The sequence below is a fragment of the Panicum hallii genome, chromosome 2 (genome assembly GCF_002211085.1).
Source record: "Panicum hallii strain FIL2 chromosome 2, PHallii_v3.1, whole genome shotgun sequence".
Lineage (NCBI taxonomy): Eukaryota > Viridiplantae > Streptophyta > Magnoliopsida > Poales > Poaceae > Panicum > Panicum hallii.
Genome location: NC_038043.1, coordinates 53,596,455 through 53,598,268, shown reverse-complemented (window position 1 = coordinate 53,598,268; position 1,814 = coordinate 53,596,455). Strand labels below are relative to the sequence as shown.

At 67.5% G+C, this 1,814-nt stretch overlaps 1 protein-coding gene across 1 annotated transcript; it reads right to left on the bottom strand.

Moving 5' to 3' along the window:
- Positions 1-455: 455 nt before the first annotated feature.
- Positions 456-1,535, bottom strand: LOC112881836 (LOB domain-containing protein 37-like). The gene is made up of 2 exons (XM_025946721.1): positions 1,223-1,535; positions 456-1,131 (listed from the first exon to the last, which is right to left on the bottom strand). Exons 1-2 carry the CDS (start codon positions 1,461-1,463, stop codon positions 671-673), a joined length of 702 nt encoding a protein of 233 aa, XP_025802506.1. The 5' UTR covers positions 1,464-1,535; the 3' UTR covers positions 456-670.
- Positions 1,536-1,814: the final 279 nt, after the last annotated feature.

Genomic DNA, 1,814 nt, shown 5'->3' with positions numbered 1-1,814 from the left:
GCCCCTCTGCCCAAAAGCCGAACCGCCGCATCCTTCCAACACGCGCGCGCGTACCTCACGTCCTCACCGCCCACTCATGCTCGTCCCACCCGCGCCTGCATTTTCCAGACCATTTCGCGGGGTGATTTCTGGAGTTCAATACACCCACTTGGGATTTAAGTACACGCCACTCAGCCAATCACTCAATCAGTGACACTGTTAAGCTATCACGCGTCGACAAAGGAGCCAGCCGGTGCAGCTCCGGACGGGACATGTTGCGATAAGGCACGGGGCGGCGGGAGTTGCTGGCCAACACTAACCTCGCTTTGGATAAGCTGCCGATCGAGCCGCTGCGCGTGCGCTGGGGATAAGATCGCCGCAGCGCGAGCTGGCTTTTCTCCTTTTTTTTTACCTTAATTTACATTTTTATTCAGCGATCGATCCGGAGGCGTTGCAGCGTTGCCAAACAGAGCGGGGAAGGAACAAAAGAAGTTTTCAAGTTAACGGGACGGGCGGCAGGCAGAACTGCCGGCACCGGCGCTCGGCGGTTTCCACGCACGCGCCCAAAAAGGGAAGGAGACTACGGATACCTCGCCGGCGAGGGGGTAGCAAACATTTTTCGCCGGGATCCAGCAAAGTACACCGCCGAAAGGCACATGATCCGGAGCTTCGCTACCCGTCTAGCTAACTCTCAGACAAAAAGGTTCAGCAGCTCGGGCTCCCTCCCGCCGCCGCCGCTGGTCGTCGTCACGGACTCCTCCGAGGTCAACGACGGCGTGCCGGGCCGCCGCTCCCCGGGCGCCGGCGGAGACCCGGGGCTGAGGCACAGCCCCAGGTCGCAGGAGGGCTCCGGGAAGGCGTACGCCGCGACGGGCGCCCCCGCGTTCGCCCTCGCCGCCGCCCGCTTCGCCGCCGAGAACGTCGAGCACCCCGCCACGGCCCGCCTCGCCGTGAGAGCGAGCGGGTCGCGGCCGTCGGCCGCAGGGAGGCCGCCGTCGAGCTCCGGGAGCGGGCGGATGCCGCCGCCGCGGAGGACGGTCTCCACGGCAGCCTGGCAGAGGTGCCAGCTCCCGGCGCCGAGCAGCCCCACGGCGCCGCTCACCGGGTTGATCGTCCGCCCCGCCGCCTCGTACAGCAGCGACTGGAACACCGCTGCATCATCCGCAACAAACCACACGTGAACACACTCGATCGTACGGAGAACCACCGCCACCAAAAGTAGAGTGCATATGTAGCTTCGTACCTGGGCGCTGCGGCTCGGGGACGGCGGTGAGGAAGGACATGAGGCCGGCGCGGCCGAAGAACTTGGCGACGAAGACGGTGGCGTGGCCCTGCGCCTCGGCGCCCTCGATCCACTGCAAGCACGGCCGCAGCACGCACGCCTCGCTGCACCCCTTCCGCAGCACGCGGCACCCGTTGCAGCTCATCGCCGGCACCACCACCGCCGCCGCCACACGACCACAACCAGGGGGGCCACCTCTCATACAACACCAGCCCGATCAAGCCCTCGAGCTCCGCCATGGCCACCCGGGGAGCGGAGTATATAAGCGCACCCGCAGCTAACCAAGGGCTGGGGTCTTGGGTGACCGCGCGCTAACCACAGGGTCGGGTCAGGCGCGGTGAGGTTAACCAGCCGGCGTACGTGGTGGGTTCGCGAAGCGAAGCCCCGCGCGCGCGGGGGGCGGCAAAGGCCTCCCACTCCCAGCTCCAGGCTCCTGGGGTGCGGGGGCGCGACTCCGTGTCTCCGCGTTCGGTCGGGGGCGCGACCGCGCGCCGCCGGATCGGGATCGGGCGGGCGCCGCGGCCGCCTCGGACGGCTCGCCCCGTCCCGGCGC